The sequence below is a fragment of the Triturus cristatus genome, chromosome 9 (assembly GCF_964204655.1).
Source record: "Triturus cristatus chromosome 9, aTriCri1.1, whole genome shotgun sequence".
In the NCBI taxonomy this organism is placed as follows: Eukaryota; Metazoa; Chordata; class Amphibia; order Caudata; family Salamandridae; genus Triturus; species Triturus cristatus.
This window is the reverse complement of record NC_140592.1, coordinates 464,514,272-464,536,320: the sequence shown is the minus strand read 5'-3', so window position 1 is coordinate 464,536,320 and position 22,049 is coordinate 464,514,272. Positions and strand designations below refer to the sequence as shown.

Genomic DNA, 22,049 nt, shown 5'->3' with positions numbered 1-22,049 from the left:
GAGACCCGTGGAGGCACCGAGACACGTGGAGCCAGCCATCTTGGAACGACCACGACAAGCTGACAAGTGCAACAACCGAGGCTCCCTCCAAGTTGTGCTTTGGGATCTGAGAAGCCCAACCCTCGAGCAGCATCTGCACCAAAGGTGAGCCCTCCAGCATCTCCACGATCTGCGTGGGGCCCTTCTGCATTTTGCCACTCGACGCGCCTACCCGGTTGCTGGCCGCTGGCTAGTAGCCATCTTGGCGACGAACTTTACGAAATACACCACTGGTCTGGTTGCTCCAGACTGGCCCTTGCTCCCCTCCAAAGGAGCAGTCCCTCTGACCTGGCTGGTCAGAACCATCAGCTTATTTCATCTCCTACAACAATTGCTTTTGCCAAGGCTTGTTTGCTTCGATCAAGTCGCCGACACCGCCGACAGCGAGAGCCTGCGTGGGACAGCTCGTGAACCGACTCCTGGACGTCGTCCACCTCCAGGGACCACGTGGCTGCAGAGACAAGCTACACCTTTCTTCCTGTTTGCACCCGACATTGCCTGGTACCCACCTGGTGCCACGCTGGTCACTGGCTAGTGACTGTGAACACTGTCCCCTCTGCTTACAGGTCTTCAACCTCTCCGATCCACTCTTGGATCCACTGCATCTCTCCCGGACCGACCGCCTGCAGCATCTTTGCCTTCAACCTCCACGGAACAGATAGAAGAAACCCGACGCACTTCGAGGCCTATGCACCCGCTTCCTGTGGGTGAGGTAAAGCTGGCACACCTGTGCCCAAGTGTAGTATTACATCTCTAGTGCCTGTGTTCCAAATCTTGAGTTCCTAGTCCATCCGGAAGATCCTCTTTGCAGTAACTTTGTACTTTTTACGCACCCATTGAAACCTATGGGAGCACGCGTGTGACTATTTGCTCTGCACACGCCACCCGTGGACCTCCTGGTCACTAACTGAAGTTAGCTCCTTGTAGGCCCAGCGATTCTAGAGGCCCTAGGCCTTTTCCCTTTTCTGTTCGTGGTACTTATACCACTATTTTAGTATATGGTTCGAGTGGCCACCAGGGCCTATCCATATAAAGTGCAACTTCTGTGTATTCTACTGTAATCTTGTTTGACGATTTGTGCTCCTGTGCTCATAAAGAGACTAGGGGTTACTTTGAGAAATAAATACATTTATATTTTGAATATATATCTGTGTGGTGTCCTTTCATTGGTATAAAAGGGGGTTGCATTTGGTAAAACAGCTGGCTTAACACGTTTCACGAGTTTAGCCTCAAAGACTGCTTAGCCTACGCTACCACTAGGGCAGCTAGTCCGAAAAGGTTGACTTACAACCACACCATAAGGGTTGCTTGGCATGGTACAAGGTGATCACTTTAACTAGTGAGCATCATATACCAGGCCAACTTCTCACATTGGTGAGCAGCGGTTGGATTTGAGCTTGCTGGCTTTTACCATTGTAATCTCTTGGTTACCAATTGAAAGATCACATAGGTACCTGTAGGTACATATAAAACAAGATTAGATATACATAAGTTCTACTGAACTTAGTTGTTGTAGAGCAAAGGGAGTAGCACACCCTGACTACAACTACTAGATAGGTTTAGTAGGTAAACACAAGTGTAGGTAGATTGCAACACATCCACCCACACTTAAGAGCAATGGCCGGGGCAGAGGGGTCCACTGTACCCATCTCTGTTGAGAGTGACCCCCAGAGGGCACCATCCAGCTTTGCTACCCTTAATCAGAATGAGCTCAGGCATTTGGCAACTCTTAGAGGCCTTAAACAGCCCAAGAACCCTACCTCTGCTGAGCTCAGAGAACTCTTACAGAATGATGAGAATCAGAGAGAACTCAGGAAAGCTTCCCAGTTAGCCCCCTTAGGGTCAGGAACAGGAGGCCCCCCTTCTGAAGATGCTACAGAGGTACCCAGTTCCAATAGCCATCCCTTAGATGAGAATCATACTACAGGGGAGGAAAGTGGTGAGGATACAGAAAGTAGTGATGATGAAGGGAGAACTAGCCCAGTGCCAAGTATTATACTTGGCCCAGCTAAACTAAGGCTATTGGGGACTGACAATGGGTTTACCCCATTGGATCTCCCCAGTGGACTTAACACAGGGCTTGGGAGGCAAAGGAATCGCTCAGGTGACTCCAATGCTTCTCATGGCTCTAGAGGCTCTCAAGGTCACTCCAGGAAAAGGATGACCAACCCTCAGAGGAGGGAACACGAGGCCAGAATGCAGGAAGCCCAGCTGAGGATCAGGAAGCAGGAGCTAGAAGTAGCCCTGATGGAAGAAAAACTGAGGAAGGCTAGGCAACCTAGAGAGAGTGGGTCTATACCCACTGGTGGCAGCATTGTCCCTAAGGACAAAGATAGGGTCTTTGATAATAGGAACCTGTCTAAGGTTGTGCCCCCCTACAAAAGTGGGGATGACATCCACAAATGGATAACTGCTCTTGAGAGAGCCTGCAAAGTACAGCAGGTTCCTGAAGACCAGTGGGCAGCAATCCTCTGGCTCTCCTTTGAAGGAAGAGGCAGAGACAGACTCCTCACTGTTAGAGAAGAGGATGTCAGAAACTACAGAGTCCTGAAGAGTGTTCTGGTTGATGGGTTAGGCTTAACCACTGAACAGTACAGGTTAATGTTCAGAGACACCCAAAAGACACAGACTCAGGACTGGTGTGAATATGTTGAATGTGCCACTAAGGCTTTGGAGGGTTGGTTGCTGGGAAGTAAGGTATCTGATTATACAGGATTGTACAATTTGATGATGAGAGAACAGATTTTAAGTAACTGTCAAAACCAGCTCCTCCATCAACACCTGGTAGACTCAGATTTGACCTCTCCCCAAGAATTGGGAAAGAGGGCAGATAAATGGGTCAGGACCAGGATCAGGCCTAAGAATCAGGGTGGTGACCAAAAGAAAGATACCACCAAACCTCAAGAGAAGGGAGGGGATAAGGCAAACGAGAAATCTTCCTCAGGGCCCCAAAACTCCACACAGGGTGGTGGGTCCCAAGCTCCCTCCTCTACCACAGGTAAAAAGCCTTACTGCCATGAGTGTAAAACTCCTGGGCATTGGAAAACTGACAGCAGTTGCCCAAGGGCTACAAACAAAACTGTTCCTCCAATTACTCCTGTCACACCACCTATTACTGTCAGCAGTAATCCCCCAGGTGGTGGGAGTGCCCCCACAAATTTGGGTGGGTTTACTTGGGGAACACAGGGGGACCCTGGCTTAGCCAATTCCCCTGCAGCAGATACTCTTGTCTGTGATGGTGGCATGGGGTTTGCCAACTTCACTGCCTGTCCCAACACTTTGGGTAGGTACAGACAGGAGCCCTACATCAATGGTACAAAAGCTGAGGCCTACAGAGACACTGGAGCTAGCATCACAATGGTGGCCCATTGGCTAGTTCCCTCTGAGCAGCTTTTGCCTGGTTTCTCCTACCAGGTGACCAACATTGATGGCAAACAGAACAGTCATCCCATGGCAGAGGTATGTCTCAGCTGGGGAGGTGTCACTGGCCCTAAAAGGGTGGCAGTGTCCCCAACCTTGCCTGTAGACTGCTTACTGGGGAATGACTTGGAACTCTCAGCTTGGGCTGGAGTTGAACAAGACACCCATTCTAAAATGGTAGGCCTTTCACATAAGGGTAGTGGGGTTGTGCCATTCACAACCCCTGTCCAAATAGATTTCCTCCCTGGAAAGGTTGGAAGGGCAGTGGTAGCCACAGCCCAGGCACAGACAGACTTCCCTGTAGAGACTGGCAGAGCTGTGACAGTCACAGCTCAAACACAAACTGAGTGCCCCCCTGAAAAGGTTGGCAAGGCTGTAATGGTCTCAGCCTATACTCAGACTGACATAGGTGTAGTGAAGCCTGAAACTATGGATCCCTCCACACAAACAGAGAGTAGTGGGGAGGAAGAAAAGTCTCCCTCTCCCCAGACATTAGGAAAAAGTCAGCCTCCTCAGGGAGCTGACCTCACCCCTTGTGAAGGAACTGCCCCAGAGGTAGCCAGGCCTGGCCTGGCAGAGCCTCTGATGTCAGTGGCCCCTTCCAAGGTGGGACCCAGTCTGGTGCAGGTAGCCTGCCTCTCTCTACCCTGCCTCAGTCAGCCCAGGGCTGCAGAGGTCAGGGAGGCCAGTGGACCCCAAGAGGGCCCCTGTCCACAAGAACCCCCCCATCAAAAGAATGAGGATTGCCTGGCTAGTAGCCCTAGTCAGGTGATGGGTAAAAACATTCCTGAGGGATCTCCTTTACAGGTAGTTAGGGACCTCCCCCAGAGGGATTCTGTTGGGTACAGGCAAACATGGGACCTTAGGGCCCCAGACCTGACCTGTCCCTCCAGTAAGCCCACAAAAGGGACCCAGCCTCCAGCTTTAGGTAGCCAGAGGCTGACCCTGAGAGCACAGTGCAACTCAGTTAAGGAAAGAAAGGCATCCATGGTGGAGGGGGATTGGAGGAAGGTGAGGCCTCACTTTGAGGACACTCACTTCAGTACTCCATCTCAACACCAGCCTTTTACTTTGCCAAGACACACCAAAGGTAGAGATTCCCTATGGTGGAGACCCTCTGATACCCTTAGGGTGAGGGATTGCTTAGTGGACCATGAGACAGGGGGTAACCATGCCAGTGCTGGTTCCTCCTTATATGGCCACTTGGGCAATATAGGCTTACCTGGTCAAGGTCAGCCTTATCTCCCTTCGTTTGGGGGGGGTTGTGTAGGAAGGTGGATATCTGACTATGGTTACCCCCAAATTTTTGCCTAGTGTCTAGCTGGTTTTTCGACTTAGTTGGCCTGAGATCCTGCTATTCAGGATCTCAGCCTGGCTGTTCTCTCTTTAAAATGGACTCCATGTACCCTAGGTACATACCCAATTGGTTGGATCACCCTGTCAGCCCCTGTACCAGTGTACACTAGGTACCCAGGGCATTGGTGTACCCAAGGCCTGCCAGGGGCTGAAGCATGTATTATGCCACCCCAGGCTTGGCCTAACAATTTGACACAACTGGCTGATCACTTAGCTGGGGTAAGTTGGTGTAATCACCTCTTACTAAGGTGTAGTATACCTATACCTAACCTTAAATGGGACACCTGGTAACCTATAAGTCACTCCTATGGCAGGCCTTAACAATCCTGAAGGCAGAGTGCTTGGTTCCATGTGAGATGGTGCTCTGGCATGAGCTGAGCCTGTCTGCAGTGGTCGGAACAACTTCCTTCTACTGTTTCCAGATATCGTCATACCATATACTCTTAAGTGCATTATGAACCTCGCGGTTAAATGCTATCTTTGGTTTGGCTTTATCAAAACATGTCGAGTAAGGTGTCATACGAATTGGAATACTAACCCCTCGCCAATTCTGGCGACGGGGTTAGCATTCCACCCTTCTAGAGGGACACGACATGTACAGTACCTGAAACCCGGGTAAAATCAGACATAGCCTCAGCTCCACAAAATGGATGCTGCCACCACAGACACAAGTCTGCCCTCCTGCTGCTGGGAGTCCTTCCAGCTTGGGAGGTGTGGACAAAGGGTTTCCTGCCAGGGGAGGTGCGTGCACCACCCCAGACAGGATTTTGTGTATTGGTCAGGTAGGGCTTGAAAGAAACCAGACATGCCTGTGGCTCACAAGGAGCCTCGGTGCATATGCCAGTTCAAACCGGTCCTGGGGCACACCAGTCCCGGGCCTGGGGCGAGCTGGACAAAGGATTGGGGGTGTAACCACCCCCCTTCCTGGTCCCACCCATAGGGAGGGACCTAGCAGGTAGTCCGGCCCCTAGAATCCGCTTAAAGGTAGGAGCTGTGTCCTAAGACTTCAGACATCCTGGAATCAACTTAACACTAAGAAGAAGACGGGAACTTCGACGCTCTGCTGCACAGAGGACTGAAGCCAATCTCCCCTGTGGTCAGGGAGTGACCACCTTGCTAACGCAAGCACCATCCAGCGAATCAACGTCTGCTTTGCCGCCGCCTCCCGCCGGAGCCGGAGCCCAGAGACTGACAAGACCTGGACCTCCAGACCTCTCACCGCCCGATCCACAGTCCCTGAAAAGAGGAGACCCGTGGAGGCACCGAGACACGTGGAGCCAGCCATCTTAGAACGACCACGACAAGCTGACAAGTGCAACAACCGAGGCTCCCTCCAAGTTGTGCTTTGGGATCTGAGAAGCCCAACCCTCGAGCAGCATCTGCACCAAAGGTGAGCCCTCCAGCATCTCCACGATCTGCGTGGGGCCCTTCTGCATTTTGCCACTCGACGCGCCTACCCGGTTGCTGGCCGCTGGCTAGTAGCCATCTTGGCGACGAACTTTACGAAATACACCACTGGTCTGGTTGCTCCAGACTGGCCCTTGCTCCCCTCCAAAGGAGCAGTCCCTCTGACCTGGCTGGTCAGAACCATCAGCTTATTTCATCTCCTACAACAATTGCTTTTGCCAAGGCTTGTTTGCTTCGATCAAGTCGCCGACACCGCCGACAGCGAGAGCCTGCGTGGGACAGCTTGTGAACCGACTCCTGGACGTCGTCGACCTCCAGGGACCACGTGGCTGCAGAGACAAGCTACACCTTTCTTCCTGTTTGCACCCGACATTGCCTGGTACCCACCTGGTGCCACGCTGGTCACTGGCTAGTGACTGTGAACACTGTCCCCTCTGCTTACAGGTCTTCAACATCTCCGATCCACTCTTGGATCCACTGCATCTCTCCCGGACCGACCGCCTGCAGCATCTTTGCCTTCAAGCTCCACGGAACAGATAGAAGAAACCCGACGCACTTCGAGGCCTATGCACCCGCTTCCTGTGGGTGAGGTAAAGCTGGCACACCTGTGCCCAAGTGTAGTATTACATCTCTAGTGCCTGTGTTCCAAATCTTGAGTTCCTAGTCCATCCGGAAGATCCTCTTTGCAGTAACTTTGTACTTTTTACGCACCCATTGAAACCTATGGGAGCACGCGTGTGACTATTTGCTCTGCACACGCCACCCGTGGACCTCCTGGTCACTAACTGAAGTTAGCTCCTTGTAGGCCCAGCGATTCTAGAGGCCCTAGGCCTTTTCCCTTTTCTGTTCGTGGTACTTATACCACTATTTTAGTATATGGTTCGAGTGGCCACCAGGGCCTATCCATATAAAGTGCAACTTCTGTGTATTCTACTGTAATCTTGTTTGACGATTTGTGCTCCTGTGCTCATAAAGAGACTAGGGGTTACTTTGAGAAATAAATACATATATATTTTGAATATATATCTGTGTGGTGTCCTTTCATTGGTATAAAAGGGGGTTGCATTTGGTAAAACAGCTGGCTTAACACGTTTCACGAGTTTAGCCTCAAAGACTGCTTAGCCTACGCTACCACTAGGGCAGCTAGTCCGAAAAGGTTGACTTACAACCACACCATAAGGGTTGCTTGGCATGGTACAAGGTGATCACTTTAACTAGTGAGCATCATATACCAGGCCAACTTCTCACAGTGGGCTTCTGAGAAAAACTTTGGGCTTATTTTACAAATTAAGCAATGGGTAGCTGGAATCAATGTCCAGAGGTGGTAATGAAGGAATATGGGATCTTGCCTGTCTCCTTCATTATTGAATTTATAAGATCAGCCTTCACATCACGTCTTGAGAGAACATGAAGAGGGCCGCCAAATCCATGTGGACAACACACATGTTGTGTTGCTTCTTTCCCAAAACCTGATTGAAAACCATAAGCGAGTCCTTGAGCTGTCTGATAAAATTCTGTTTTGAAAGGACAGGAAGTAGCTGTGTCATAAGTCAGCCAAAGTAAAATTTCTTCTTAATGGGGCATGCCATTGCCTAAAGAAAAACACTGCAAAGCACACCTCTTTATTGGTTGGGAATTCATATCTTGCTTTCTAAAATAAGGTTAAAATATTAGGCCTCATGTTCAACTCTTGGATGTGTAATGTTGTGACATGTGCTGGGAGCTAGGACCAGCACATGAGAAGAGGATATGGGAGGAGAGCGAGGGGCGGCGGAAGAGGAGGAGCGACGAAAGGGCAGAGTAGAGTAGGGTCAGGTAGACGAAGGAAGCAGGGAAATAAAGATCCTCAACTGAACATAGTGTCTGCGTCCTCTATAATACAAGGGCGACACTACAACTGGTGACGAAGGTGACCACAACCTGGGTGCAACGTCTCCACCCTTCTCAAACGGGTTTTAGACCCCAACAAGGCACAGAGACAGCCTTGCTAGCTGTGGTCGAAGAAGCTAGGAAAATCGTAGACAGTGGCGGATCCGCAGCTATTATATTGCTCGATCTTAGTTCGGCATTCGACACTGTTAACCACCAACTTCTGATCCCAAGACTTAGAGAGGTGGGGGTGTCAGGAACTATGCTCACTGGCTGGAATCTTTCCTGACAGCCAGGTGCTTTCAAGTCTTTGAGGGTAGTACCAGCTCTGAAAGAATACCTCTACAATGCAGAGTGCCGCAGGGCTCCTCGTTGAGCCCCATGCTTTTTAATGTCTATCTGCGCCCATTGGCTGAGGTGGTAAAACCCTTTGGGGTTAATATCATTACGTATGCTGATGATACTCAGCTGATTGCATCCCTGAATAGCTTGGATAATACTAGGAGCAACTTGGCCAGCTGCTTGGAGGGGATCTCTGTTTGGATGGACAATTCCTTCTTAAAATTGAATGCGGCCAAGACTGAGGTGATGTTCTTGTGTAAAACTAGCAATATGGACATCAATACGCTTTGGCCGCAATCTTTGGGGACTTTACCTGCCCCCAAAACTCAAATAAAAAGTATTGGGGTGTGGCTGGATCATAGTTTAAATCTTAAGGAACAGGCATGCAGGGTGGCAGGTACCTGTTATGGTTTCCTGAAAATGATCAGGAAAGTTCTTCCACTTCTGCCTTTTGTTGCCAGGAAGCTCTTGGTGCAAGCCCTGATTCTTTCGAGGCTTGATTATGCCAATGTGCTTTACTTAGGGTCTCCATCTATAACCATAAAAAAACTACAAACAATTCAATATTGTGCAGCTCGATTGCTGCTGCAGGTTCATAGGCAGGAATCGGCCAGATCTCACAATAAATCCCTGCATTGGCTCCCAGTGGCTGAGAGAATTCAGTTTAAGGCCTTATGGTTGTCCACAAGGTACTCTCTGCTAAGGCCCCACCGGTCCTTCGATCTATTATTCTCCCGTACCTTCCAAGCAGATCCCTCCGCTCTGAGAAAAAACATCTAGCTATAATCCCCAGAGTACATCGAGCCCGGAGTGGGGGACGTCTTTTCTCCCTCAGTGCGGCTAGAGGGTGGAATCAGCTTCCGGATCACATCCGACTTGATACCAATCACCTCATCTTTCGTAAACAACTGAAGACCGCGCTGTTCTCCAGAACTGTCTGATTGCGTGATTGTCTGACGGCTGGTCTCTAGCGCTGGGAGGCCTTTGGTAGCCATGCGCTCTATAAGTATTAGTCATTCATTCATTCATTCATTCATTCAACGCTTACCTGCTTCCTGTTGTGCCTGCTGTCGCGCCGCTTCGCTCCACTGCCTCGGAGCTGCAGGCTCTGTGGAATCTGGGTTGTGCGCTCTTGGAGGCCACCCCAGCCGCGTGCAGCTGTCCCGGTGAGGTCGCTGGTCGGATCGCGATCCGGGAGCCCACCCCGGTCGCGTGTGGAGAAGAGCCTGCCGGTATACGCGCGATCCGGGAGCCCACCCCGGTCGCGTGTGGCGAATTGCCTGCTGTTTTGTCACGATCCGGGAACCCACCCCGGTCGCGTGTGGTGGGGAGGCTGCTGTCCCGAACTTATGCTGCCCGTGAATGACTGCATGGCTGCCCTCCCAGGAATAAGGCCTAAATCTCGCGAGGAGTGAGATCTTACCGGCGGCCATCTTAAAGTCAGGTGCCTCACCCAATCCCCTGCGCAGAGGACCCGGCGGCCATTTTAAGGTCAGGCGTTTGCTGTAAGTGGAAACAAGCATTGGCAAATGGCCATGGAAGATGATTTCTGATGCATATAAGTGAATTTCAAGGCCCAGTAACGAACGTATGGGACTGCATGCACATCTAGGTGCATACCCTAAATATTCAGTAGTGCGAGGGACCAGTCATTTCTGTCCAGTGGCTGGTGGACTGTTTGTTGCGCCATAGGCGCCTTCAAACTGATCCTACACATTAGAGACACTAAAGAGGGGCGGTGACGGTGCCAGTCTGGCTTGAGCGGCAAGCGCTTGGAGGACCCCTGTGACTTGCACATTTCGCACAGCATCTGCCTCACCAGTTTCATATGCCATGTCGGGATCGCCAACGTCATGACAAGGTCATGCCTCTGCCGGCGCCAGCACCAGCACCAGGCCGGACTCCTCTACATCCACCGGGCACATGGCTGGACCCGGACTCGGAGTCTCCTTTCTACGCCCACCGGAACCCCTGGCCCTCATATCGGGGGGAGGTATAGGCCTTCGCTGGCAGGAGTGGCTAGAAGACTTCGAAGACTTCATGAAGAGGTCTCGTGTAACCGAGGAAGAGCAACAACTGATTGCATTACGCAATTTATTAGGGAAAGACGTTGGTCAGATTATAAAGGAGCTTCCGGCCGCGGATGCTTCGTCCTATGTCAATGTGCGTGACGCACTAAACAGAAAATTTCTTCACAAACGGAATGTTGACTATGAAAGGTACATATTCAATTTGGCTTCGCAAGAAAAAGATGAACCCATGAACACTTTCATCACGCGACTCCGACGTTTGGCCCGCTACTGTGAATTTGATTCTTTCTCGACGGAAGACGCACTTCGCCTGCGAATCATAGAAGGATGTCAGTCTGAGTCGTTACGTAGACGTCTGATTGAGATCGAGGAAATGACGCGAGTACATGATCAGGCAGAAGAACATGCCAAGAAAATGGAGGCTGGAAGAGGTGAAAAACGTGAGCAAGCATTTCGGCTCCAATCCTGTACCACCAACAGGTCCTCCCCTACAAAGCAAAGATCTTCTAGATCCAAAGTTCAGTCACATTATGCAAATCGCCGGCGTGGCAGTTCAAGCCGGACTGATAAGCGACAGGCGCGCCAACTTAAATTTTATCGCTGTGGATATGACTTCCCTCACACGGAGACATGCCCTGCCTTAGGCCAAAAATGCAGGAAGTGTGGTCGGGATAACCACTATGAAAATGTTTGCGGAACCTCTCGCAAAGACACCCACAGAGACAATTACAGACAATCCAGACAGCCTAACACTCGCCACCATGCTAAAGCAGTGTGGGACTACAGAGATTCCTCCACTGGGTCTTCACAGTCCAGTCGTCAGTCTCATGGGACATATCGATCTCGTCGATCGCCATCTCGTGAGTCAAGGTCACTGTCACCAATATCTCAGGACAGTGATGAGTACGTCTGCATGGTTGCGGACCCAGACCGGCTAAAGAAATATCTGCAACTAGATATTAAAATGGACACACACTGGGCTAAGTTTGTCCTGGATAGTGGAGCGTCTCTCAACTACATTTCAGTTGCAGAATACAAGAAAATGAATCCATCACCACACTTGCATAAAGCCAACGTGCGAGTGTACACCTGGATGCCGAAGAAACCTCTTCCGTGTTTAGGACAATTCCCGACTAATCTTACCTACAAGGAGAGAACTATTCCGGCTCACATACATGTAATTGATGGTCCAGAAGCAGATTGTCTTCTCAGTTTGCCCACGGCAGAACGACTTCGACTAGTGGACATTTTGTATAAAGTAGATGATGAACCGGACATAGTCCACAAGTTTCCAAATGTATTCACCGGCCTTGGAAAGATGACTCACTGCCAAGTTCGACTGCACATAAACGAACAAGTGACTCCCATAGCGCAACACCACCGGAAAATTCCATTTCATTTGCAACTGTCCTTAGAGGAGGAACTACAAGATCTTCTCCAAGCTGACATTATTGAGAGAACATCAGGACCCACGCCCTGGGTCTCTCCGGTGGTCGTCGTGCCTAAGAAGGGCTCTCCTGGCAAAGTGCGCCTCTGTGTTGATATGAGGGTACCCAACACCGCCATCGAACAAGAAAGACACCCGGGGACCCCATATCAGCGACATGATTGCGTCACTCAATGGTGCGCAAATATTTTCCAAATTAGATCTCAACAAGGGCTATCATCAATTGGAACTTCATGAAAAATCGAGATATATTACCACCTTCTCGACTCACCAAGGTCTATTTAGATACAAAAGGCTCAGCTTCGGGGTCTCCTCGGCCGCTGAGATATTCCAGGAGGCCATCAGAAAGGTATTCCATCACATTCCCAACACCCTAAATTACAGTGACGACATCCTGGTATATGGTGCAACCATGCAAGAACACGACACAGCGCTGGACCAAGTTTGCCATGCTCTATTGGAGGCCAATCTGACTTTAAACAAGGACAAATGTGAATTCCATAAGTCCACTTTGAAATTCTTTGGACACATCTTCTCAGGCGCAGGGATGAAACCAGATCCAGAAAAAATCGCTGCGCTAAATGACACTCCCAGGCCGCGAGATGCGGGGGATGTACGTTCCTTCCTAGGCATGGCAAGCTACTCTGCACGATATGACAAGGACTATGCCACCATTAGTTACCCTCTGAGAAAGCTGACCAAACAACGACACCCATTTCAATGGACCAAAAGATGTGATCAAGCATTTCGTGAAATCAAAACTGCGGTTGAATCTGCCAACAATCTGGCATACTTCAATCCGAGAAGAAAAACCGAAATCCCGGTAGATGCAAGTCCCGTAGGATTAGGGGCGATATTAGCTCAATATGACAATGAGAGTGATCAACGGTATATTGTCGCATATGCCAGTAGGAGCCTCACGGACACAGAGAGAGCCTACTCCCAGCCAGAAAAGGAAAGCCTGGCGGTAGTCTGGGCCTGCGAGCATTTCCACATTTTCATCTATGGGAAGCAATTCACTCTTATCACGGATCACCAGGCCCTGATAACCATCTTCGGAAATCCCCGAGCCAAAATGCCACCCAGAATAGAGCGCTGGGGCATCCGCCTTCAGGAATACATGTATACCATAATCCACAATCCAGGAAAAGCTGCAAACCCCGCTGACTACATGTCACGACATCCCAAGGCAATGTCCAAATCCAAACCATCACTGGCTGAGGAGTACATTCACTTCGTAGTAGCTCAAGCAAAATTGCCTGCAGTTCCCTTAGAGGCCATACTGGAAGCTACAAATGAAGATGTTACACTTCAAGATGTAAAACATCGCATTCGGGTAAACAGCTGGAGGCATTTGGAAGAAGTAGGGCAGAGTGGACGGATCGACAAGCAGGAACTGGCTTCTTTCAAACACGTGAGGGAGGAACTGTCCATCACAGCTGACGGCCTCATACTAAGGGACAAGCGGATTATCATTCCGAAACAGCTGCGTCAAGGAGTCGTCAACCTAGCACATGAAGGACACAGAGGCATCGTAGCCACGAAACGAGCGCTCCTGGAACGGGTCTGGTTCCCTATGCTGGATCAAATGGTGGAACTTACACTGAAGGACTGTCCACAATGTCAGCTAGTAAGTCGAGAGGATCCCCCTGCGCCGCTTCAGATGTCCGATCTGCCGGATGGTGTGTGGCATCATGTTGCAGTGGATTTCTTTGGACCGCTACAATCCAGCAAGTATGTCCTAGTCATCATGGACAAATACTCACGCTTCCCTATTGCGCATCTCATAGTGTCCACCAAAGCGGCCACTGTTATACCGGTACTTGATGAGGTATTCGCAGCATGGGGCATACCGAAGGTCGTAAAAACAGATAACGGCCCTCCCTTCAATGACAAGACTTCGCTGAATTTGCCAGACATTTCAATTTCAAACACCGGAAGATCACGCCTCTGTGGCCCCAGGCCAATGGAATGGTAGAAAGATTTATGGCCACTTTAAAGAAGACAATACAGCACGCAGAACTTTCAAAGCGTGAGGTACAAGTAGCTCTAAATGAAGTATTACGTGCCTACCGAACCACACCGCACATGAGCACAGGCAAGTGTCCAGCAACCTTAATGTTGGGTCGCACTGTGCGCACCAGAATACCAGCTTGGGAAGATGCAACTAGTGGTTTGTCTCAAGACTCTGAGCACGAAGAATTAGCAGCCACAGACAAACTGAAAAAGGAGAAGATGAAGGAATATGCAGACCGACGGAAAAAAGCTGCACAGCCATCTATCCATGAAGGGGACTGGGTATTGGCGAAACAAGAACAACAGAGAAAAGCGGACTGTCGATATCAAGCCTGCCCAATCCTGGTGACAAAACAAAAGGGAACCATGATTACGGCTGAGGCGGAGAACAAGAGGATCACGAAGAACGTGACGCATTTTCAGAAATGCACGCCCAACATCCGAGAAGCGTTGACTGCGCCCATCAGTGTAGAACCAGGAAAGGCATCTGGGTCAGTAAGTGATCGTCTAACGTCCATGCCTCCTGACGAAAGAGAACAGGTGGATCGGAATGGTCATCTCCGGCCACAACAAACTCATAGAAGAACAGCTCGTCTAATTGAAGAACTGTAACTATATTAGTTCATATTACATTGTACCTCTGACATGCATGGATACAAGTAACACAGTTAAAAGTGTTTAAGAAGGGGGGAGATGTAATGTTGTGACATGTGCTGGGCGCTAGGACCAGCACATCAGAAGAGGATATGGGAGGAGAGCGAGGGGCGGCGGAAGAGGAGCGACGAAAGGGCAGAGTAGAGTAGGGTCAGGTAGACGAACGAAGCAGGGAAATAAAGATCCTCAACTGAACATAGTGTCTGCGTCATCTATAATACAAGGGCGACACTACAGGATGGAAATGGACAAGCATGCTAACAACATTGATTCTACATCTCAGTTCCACCTGAAAATGTTAAGAAAAACAAGGTTTCCTCTGCATAAGTAAGATAGAGCAGCAGAGATAATGCCAAAAATAGGTGAAAGGTTTCTGGATTGTGATTACAGCTGGAATTAAATTAGGTCGACATAAAATAAATCAGTGGACCTGATGCCTTTTTATTTAATTCACAAAAAGTGGTCACAGTTTGCGCACCGCCTTTTTGAGAAATTAATAGAATATTACTAACCGACTATATACAAATAGGTTGGTTCACAAAATACAGAATTGCAGGGGTTGTAGAACGACCTGCCTAATTAACAGTAATTAGACATGTAGCAATCTGCGACCCGATGTGATTGGCCACAATCTCAGGGATGGTGGCCTGCAAGGGTCAGCAAACCACCAGGTCTGTCGTCCTGTTTAAATAAAGAAATGTTTTTCTTTAAATGCAACCCATTTTACTTCAATCAAATGGGGCTGTGTTTAAAAAAATTATTATTTTTCTGAATAGAACTGTGTGCTCTTCCTGAACCCTATCTCAGCATTCACAAAGTGAAACCAGTCCAAAGGGAAACCCTTCCCTTTTGCAAATCAGTTACCACACCAACTTGGGAGTCGGTAAGTGAACAATGGTTTGCGGCCGGAATTAGGCTTGCAACCATTGAAACAGCAAGATGGGAATCATAATCTGGAAAAAGTGTCCACATCCTGCCCCTTGTCAATGGAGTATTAGCAATGGATTTTTAAACCCATTTACCAATCCAGAAACAATTTTCCAAATCTGTAAATGTGCTTAGTAAATACAGAAAAGCTTTTTAGCAGTTGTACAGCCTATGGTTTAGCAAATTTGAGTGTTTGCAACCATTAAATTGTTTTGTATATCAGTCCCCAGGTTCTGCAAAATTCAGTGGAAAAAGCAGTTTTGAATTTTCCCAAAAAACTCATATTTCACCTGTTGCTTGTTAACTTCACTATCTTTAGATGAGGTCGTACATTAAATTCAAGATGGTGTCACTAACTCATGAAGCGGTTCACGACAATCCACTGAACTTTTAGGCACATTTTGCCTCCAGCATTTTACACAGAACACTGGGATCTTAAGATAAAAGACTTCCAAATCCACCTATAAGAGTTAACAATATGTTCTGCTCGGAATGCCCTTTCCAAGGACTTAACATTTTTTAGGAACTCCTGTTGTTCAGGAAGGTTCTGAAAACTCTTCTGTTCTCCGCGTTTGTACTCTTGCTGCAACACTTAGGTGACATATCTGGTGGTCTGTTGTGCTACATAAAACAAATTATTGATGGGTGAATTTACGTGCAGCCTCACAGTAGTTGTAGACATTTGGTGTTCTACAGAAAGACAAAGTAAGAAATGTAGGGAAGAGAGCTATCCCTCCAATAGAACAAAGATTCACACTGAATAGTTGCAAAGTTGAGCTGTAGCTATGGGATTATAGAGCAGAGAGAACATAATGTGGATTGACGTCCACTTCCACCGAGTGCTAGAGAGTCTTATCTTTTTAGTCCCCTCTCATTGAAATACGCAGGTGAACCCTACATTTTAAGGCTACTGCTAAGCTGAAAATGTAGAACTTAACGTGAGTACTTTTGAGAGCAGGCAGTAATGGCCACATGCACTAAAAGACTGGTCACAAAAAGTGGTCACGATTTGCTCATCGATTTTTTGCGACCAGTCATTAATTTTGCGATGCTACTTAAGTATTAGTAGGTCGTATCTCAAAACCTCTGGTCACATAGTGATCTGCCTAATGAATATTAATTAGGCATAATGTGATTGGCTGCAGGCATAGGGATGGTGGTCTGTAAAGTACAGTAGACCGCCACCCCTGCATAAAGCAGCCTGTCACGATTAATGGTACCAGTGCTGCTTTTAAAAAAACTAAAAACATCTTCATAGGAAAACTTTAGGGGGAGCAAGAAGTGGTCCTCTGAGGCCACTGCCTACACCCCACCAGGCTGCCAACAACATTTATGAAAGGGAAGGTGTCCCACAAGATGACTTCCCCCCCTTTTAAAACTATTGACCACTTCCTTTGACGTATTGGCAGCCGATCTACAGTTGCAACCATAATTGTGGTCAGTATCCATTGATACATACTGAATAGTAGGGTGAAGGGAATGCCCATTTCATGCTCCCTGGTAGCTGTGACTGGGTGAGTTGGGGTCATTGAGGCTGTCGCCAATGTCCTGGGATGTATTCACACCCATTAATTGACATTGGATGCTTACTGCCTCCAAAACCGAGCTGGAAATCCGCTGTTTACAGTGCTATTCAGCTCATTTTCCCTGCCACCATGTGATTTTGCCCCCTCACTGGGTGACCGTGTAAAAGGAGCCGAAATCGCGTGACTGTGGTACCGTGTGAGTTAGTAGGTCTTATTTTTGCAGCTGCAAACTCTGAGATTTTCGATTCTCAGGCTTCTACAATTGAAAAGTAGCTATGTACAGCTGGCCCAAAGTTCATCCCATCATAAAAACTTGTAGCTTGCACTGTGACAAACTTGCAAAAAGTCTCACCTTCATCACAATTTGTTTTCTCCACAAATCACCCACGATATAAAGTTTTAGCACAAGATCATCTATGCAAAGCCTTTATAATACTGAAAGGTTTAGTTAGTTCTTTGATAACGGAAATTAAGGAGCTGTGTTAGATTACCTGCTCTGGTGGGCCTGATGCACTTCCCAGTCATGGGGTCAAACTCCTCGTTGCTGATAGGGCAGATACAGAGGAAGGAGCCCTCCACGTTCTCACAAAGAGCCATGCCACAGACGCCATGCAAGGTCTGACACTCGTTCATATCTGGGGGAAAAAAAGACAAAGACGCGTGCAGTGCTTACCACCCAATTTATTTTTGATTGTGATTTGTTCATATAAATGAAATGCACTTGCATGGATAACAGCATTGTGATTGCTAGGGAAGAGTAACTATATTATTTGTTCTATGTAACCCAGCAGAATGGCATTTACTTTTTAAAAATATTGACATAATTAAATTCTTTCTTCTAGCAATTCATAAAAGTCTGTAATCCCCGAAATATAGCACAGAAATGGGGAAATGGGGAATCTCCACTGCTACAGGGATGGGTAATCAATATGGAATGAGCTATGATAGCAGAGAAGGACGTATTCAAGAACAGAGGGTGCCCCAAAAAATGGGATCGAAAATGGACGGCATGGAATAAACACAGAGGAGAGATATGCCTGTCCCCCACAGTCGAACTTTGCAGGAGGGAGGAGGGGTTGCAAAACCGGTAGCCGAAGAAGGGACTGTGATAAGACAGTAAACTATGTTCAATATTGATGTACTTCAGCAATAATGTACGTACTTTGCGGCTAACTGATGTCTAATGACTGATTGTACCGCTGTGATTTTGTTCTTTTGTTCAATAAAAAGATTATTAAAACATAAAAAAGTCTATAATCCCAGTGCAGTCAATACCTTAACTCCAACGTAGCCTTGATTATCTGAACCCTCCTAATATAGGAAGAGTGAAATAATCACTGTGACAAACAAGGGCGGCTCCTTCGCTAAGGCAGAGGAGCGTCTCTCCACTGCTCTTTGAGCAGGAAAAATAAAATTATAATAATGTAGTTATTATAATTTTATTTTTTGCAGATTTGGGGCTGGGTTAGGGTGGGGCTGGGCTGGAGGCACAGGGGGAGGAGTGGTTTGCGCACTCCAAGTGCTCATGACTGCTTGGCCGGCTGTCTTGGCCCAGCCACACAGTCATGCACACTTTGCATGATCCCCACCAGGCTTGATTACACGCCCTGATGGAGAACATGCCAAGGACCACAGTCCCCATCTGAGTGCCGATCGACAGCGCTCACAGAGACGCGGCCGGCGGAAGAGGTAAGTTGATTTTTTTTAATTTTAATTTGTCCCTCACGTCCCCCTCCTTCCCCCCAGCCACTACTGGTAACAAGGCCAAAACAACTCAGAAAATGCACAGGCTCCATAATCAAACTCTTGTGTGGAAACAAATATTATGCTTCATATTTATCTTGTAAAACACTGGGAAACTAATAACACATTTCTAAATCATTTTCATCATTGTTTTCTTGTTTGCCGTTATCACTCCACCATAGCAACAGTGGAGGACGCTCCTTCTCCTACCTCACGATATGTCCTGGAACGACCTCTCCTAGCACCTCCAAGCCTCACCCTCCCTCCCAGATTTCAGATAGGGACTCAAGCCTGGCTGTTTAAATGATCCCACCTTCAGCAGCGGAATCCTAGCGCCTGGATACAATTGCGGATGATTAGCAGAACTACACAAATCCTGGTTGATTGATTGATCCCATGGATCTGGCACGGCTACCTATTTTGTTTTCATTTTTTTCTTTTCTTTTCAATTTGATAACTTTATTCATGCTATCGATTGATGATGATACTCGTCTTCTAACTAATATCAACCCGTTCATACATCAATTAAGCATTTGAACAAATTAGCCCTCTCATTTCTTGCACAAAAATCTGTAACAATTATGGTACAGTTCAATCAAGGGTGGGAATTATGGTGTTATTCTTGGTGAATGTCAGGCTTTGGACCCTCTGATTAGGCTGCATCACCAATTCATCAGGATGCAGCTCTTGTATGCTTGCAGTTCTCTCACTTTTATACACCAAAGAAAATGGAGCTGTCGGGCAGGGAAACAGATTTACTTGAGCAGGGGTTACCTCCCGCAAACATCATACTATATGGACTGTGGTGTGAGAGGTACAGCTTAGAATAATCGATCGACTGATGGTAGGGGTCCTGGACATCGAGGATATGGTGGTTGTAGATCGAATAAGGATTGACCCCTTGACGTAAAGTAGGTAGATGAGAGTAGGGATGCCAAACTCCACTGTCCTACAGTGACTTCTGGGGGGGTGTTGTAGATGCCATGGTTTGGGCTCAAGTGCGGCTCTTCCCTAATGGTGGAGGAGCATCGCTCCACTGCTCAAAGCCAGCAGATGATAAATCAAATGATAGTAACATGATGTTATTATCATTTTATTTATCGCTGTCTGACATCGCAATGAGTATTGGGTGGGGTGAGGTGGGACCGGGCCATGGCATATAGGAGGAGTGGTGGGCACTTATAAGTGCGCATGTCAGTTTGGCCAGCCATCCTATGAATCTTCTAATAACAGACCCAACTCACTTTGAAGTCCCTAAGAGACCCCCTCCCCCAAAAACAAACATCTTCAAGTCCTCCACCTGCACTTAATTGTCTTTCTGTGCATCTCTAAAGAACAACAGGAACAATTTCAACAAAGATTCCCACAGGCACTATCCTAAAACCATAATTGGGGATAGTTTGAAAGCATTAGCAATGGCATGATATTGACAAACCTAATCTTCCACAGCATTAACTTTAGGCTGGTTTGAAGCCTACCAGGAGGTTTACCCAGAGTTGTGAAAATCTTGGGTACATGACTTGCTACAAGCTATCGGAAGATAATAATGCCTCCCCAACTAGTAACTTTAATGACAATGGTTAAATCATAATACGAGTCCAAACTATTTTTAAACATTCAAATCCAACTTCACCAATTTCAAGACTATTTGCACAGCTTCGTAAAAAGAAACCTTTGCATTTAGCCCAGTAAATTGAACCACTTCAAATATCATCCACTTGCCATAACCAACTCATAAACACTTTTGAAGCTACTGTTCACATCTCCACCTCCCAACACCAACAAGCATCCAACAACAAGCCAAACCAGGTCATTCCTATCTCATAGTTTTAATCATGCTCTGTAATATTTCTACAGCTGACAACATGAGCAAAGCAAACTTTCACAACCACCTCATGTGCTGTTAATCCAGTCCCATAGAAAACCACACTGACAGAAAGGTGAATAGCATCTGAGGGTACAAGGCAGATAACTAGTATTGGTCTTCCTAACAATATGAATCAATAATTGGTTATTGTGTTGCATGTGCACATCACAGCAAGAAACCACCTAAAACTGAGACATTGATTAGCTGCATCAACTGATCCAGGATTTTATTTTTACAATCAAAAAAACAACTTGAAGCTGAAAGCCAAGGATGTTTTAAAATTAAATAGCATCTTCATTATAGAGGCAAACGCAGCTTATCTTCTTTAATTCAATGAAACAGAGGTTTATCATTTTAACAAACAATAGGTTACGTTCCTAAATGTAGGTTTATTAATTTCGGTACTAAAGAACAACAATATCTAAATTTACTTTAGAATTAAATGTTGCGTTTTTAGTTTATGCTAGATTATACTTGCATGATTCTTATGACTAGTAATATATTTATGCCAGATGCATTTACTTGGTAGTTTATGTGTGAACGTTTGCTTCTCTCTTATGGAGATTAGCAGTAATTGAATAGAATGGAGGCACTAGTAGAGATCACTTTATTTCACTTATTAAGTATCTGAATGTTGTACTTTGCAGACAAATCTTCCAATAGAGGCTATTAGGTTCTTCAAGAACTGGGGGAACTTATCCATGGAAACTAAGAAAGAGAGATGCCCATTCCTGTTATTTCACTCACAGCACTGCACTATTGCTTATGTAAAATAAGTAGACCAGATAAAGAATCATAGACCTGAGAAGGGGGGGTAAGTGACAGTCTTAACTTTCACACGGTTCCTTCAAAGTAATAACCTTCTCCACAACTGCACTGAACCAAAATATTACAAAGGCTCAACAGTGAACCTGTTCACCATTAAATCCTTCTCTCTTGGGTGCCTGAATGCAACTTTGGTTCACCGGCCAGACTATCTACGGCATCACTTTACACTTAATTTTGGATTCACAAGAACCACAGGTAACACAAACTGCAAAGAAACTTTGGTCTGAAATATGAATTATTTAGTTTCCAAGATACCTAATAGCAAAATACCTTAAAAACACCCTATCTAGTTGTGCCTGTTGAAGGCTTTCACACAAAGGACATCTTAACGCACAAACACGCCCCAGGGATGAGAATTTTCAATTAACCGGTCCCACTAACACTGACAAATTTAAAAACAAAGGAAGAAATCGGCTCGTTGAGCCTCAGCTGCAGTCAATAGAAAGGGTTACTGATGCAGGAAAGGAATTGCATTCAAGATGTATTCAAAGAGATTCTGAACAGCCTATGAGCTGTGAAAAAGTAGTGAAAATGCACATAAGAGAGGCGAAAGCTGCTTATTTTCACAACCCACATGG

General features: G+C 47.1%; 1 protein-coding gene across 4 annotated transcripts in view; it reads right to left on the bottom strand.

Annotated features, from left to right (window-relative positions):
* Positions 1-22,049, bottom strand: part of LTBP4 (latent transforming growth factor beta binding protein 4) — a 1,245,426-nt gene that overhangs the window by 58,184 nt on the left and 1,165,193 nt on the right. For all 4 annotated transcript variants that reach the window (XM_085625396.1, XM_085625398.1, XM_085625397.1 and 1 more), the window contains one exon: positions 17,525-17,668. In XM_085625396.1, the coding sequence (XP_085481522.1) occupies positions 17,525-17,668 (144 nt within the window). The remainder of the gene's footprint in view (positions 1-17,524; positions 17,669-22,049) is intronic.